We start from the raw sequence: 2,220 nt of genomic DNA on the forward strand, positions 1-2,220 counted from the left end.
AAAATACAAATTTTTTAAATGTCAATTTCGATAGCAATTTTGTGCTTTAAACACTCTTTATAAATTTTATTAGAGAGAATTTTCATACTTGTATGTGAAAATATGTTGGATGAGTAATTATAATAATTAAATTCATTATCAAGCTACAGAATAAAATAGGTTTAAATCAATAGATAATACAGAAAAATTGTTAGATAAATAATTAACTAAGCAAAACTCAACAAAGTAAAATTAGTCATGTGAACTGCGTCTGGGTTAATAAATATTGCTTTTTTCTCTTGTTACTTTGCACTATTCTTTACTTTGTCGATAAGCAAGATGTTAACTTACTGTTCCATTCTCTCTTCCGACTAAACTTAAGACAACGAGTTGGGAGTTCATCAAACTGAGGTGTTTCAACATGTAAAAGTGTATATATATATTAAAAATAAATACACATTCAATTAATATACCTTGTGAAATGTTTTGTCGATGCAAGGGAACTTGCGCCACTCATCAGTGTGTGATCTAAGGATTCCCATTGCTTTTGATTTCAAGTATGGTGCAGTACTGTCAACTTGTAGCAGCATGCAAAGCTTTGTTACGGTTCCAACTTCCACCATTTCTTCAAGAACCGGATTTGTGGCTACGAATTTGCTTATCAACGAAAGGATGAACACGGCTCGGTCATCAGCCGTCGGGGACACCTTCATAATCCTCTTTGTCACAACGGCGAGACCGCCTTTATGGCTAAGGAACTCAGCTCTCCCATCTGCACAACAACATAGGTGGAAAAGTATTCCCAGAATAAGCTCCGTGGTTCTCTTCTCCGGTATTCCCAATTCAAGCTCGATAAGCGCGGAAACGGCACCTGATTCAACCATCATTAACCGATTTCTTCCCCAAGGACAAGCAATTAATAGCGCATGCAAAGCTGCGTTCATTCCCTGCTGAGAGACGGTGGTGGTTTGTTTCAAAACTCCGGTGATCATCTCAAAGAAGGGCGGTTCTAATCTTTCAAGAAAACCGGAGCTTGCTGCTTGTATCATCGTTTTCAATGCTAAAACGGCGTGGGATTTTACCATAACTTGGGGTTTGAATTCACATCCCAATACCCAAATCAGGGATTTGATTATTTGATCATTATATTCTTGAAGAAAAATCTTTGCTTCTGCCAATGGAATTCGAATGAAAACAAGTACCCTTAGGGCTTCTGCAAGGCCCTGATTAGAGATTTCCTCGAAACAATTTACGATGAACGATAACAGAGCTTTAGGCACCCCTGTTTCCACCATGAACTTCCGGTTTCTTTCATTTTTGGCCGCCAAGAAATCCAGCTTTTGCAGGGCTTTGATATTGGAACCAGGTTGTTGAAGCTGTTTGATGAGTTTAAAAAAATGAGATTTATCAAGGGAAGGTTTAGGGGTTGGAATCCGATCAACGCCAAGCGACGCGTTCTCGGTGCACCAGGATTGGATTAAACGGCGGAGCGTATGGTTAGGCGTTAAATCAGATTCTGGAGGCAAAGGCTGCTGGGTGACTGGACAGCTTGTATTTTTGTATGTAAGTAGCCATTGCTCAATGCTCTCTCTATCATACGTGATGCCGGTTGTGGCTGTCACCGGGTCTTTCGTAATTTGCAGAGATATAGGGCAGAGGAAATACTTGGGAACTTCAATGTCATCCATGAAAATATATGAAAAGAAAAATCAAAATGGAAAGAGAAGTGTTAATCCAGGAGAAATAAAGAAGCTGAAAATTGTAGGTTTGTTTTGAAGAACAAGGGGAAGAGGAGGTTTTGAGGAGTAAAAGAAAGCGGCTTAATTTATTGACTAAAATCGAAAGGAATTTTGAAATAATTGGATTTGGTCGTCGATTACTCCATCAATTGGATTCTTATCCATTAATTCGAGAGAGCTGATTGGGCAACCAAGAAAAGTTTAATATGACGGCAGTTTATGGTTTTTAGTATGTTATATGATGCATAATTGTATAATAATGAAAATTTGTTTTTGTGTACGTTTCATAATTTTCATTATCACATCAAGTATATACATTAATAATTAACATTAAACACCGTAAGATAATTCAATTGGTTTATTTTTAGGCTTAATTCATAATTTAATCTTATATTTATTCTATTATATTAATTTGATATCTAAAATATTATTTCGTTATGATTAGTTCAAACGGTTAATATATAATAAAAAATTGTTAACTAATTAAATAATGTCACGTGAC

The 2,220-nt window shown here is 36.1% G+C and overlaps 1 protein-coding gene across 1 annotated transcript; it reads right to left on the reverse strand.

Moving 5' to 3' along the window:
- Positions 1-255: 255 nt before the first annotated feature.
- LOC108459729 (E3 ubiquitin-protein ligase PUB24-like) lies at positions 256-1,886 on the reverse strand. Its single transcript, XM_017759132.2, has one exon. It carries the CDS (start codon positions 1,665-1,667, stop codon positions 444-446), a length of 1,224 nt encoding a protein of 407 aa, XP_017614621.1. The 5' UTR covers positions 1,668-1,886; the 3' UTR covers positions 256-443.
- Positions 1,887-2,220: the final 334 nt, after the last annotated feature.

Source organism: Gossypium arboreum, chromosome 4, assembly GCF_025698485.1.
Source record: "Gossypium arboreum isolate Shixiya-1 chromosome 4, ASM2569848v2, whole genome shotgun sequence".
Taxonomy (NCBI): Eukaryota; Viridiplantae; Streptophyta; class Magnoliopsida; order Malvales; family Malvaceae; genus Gossypium; species Gossypium arboreum.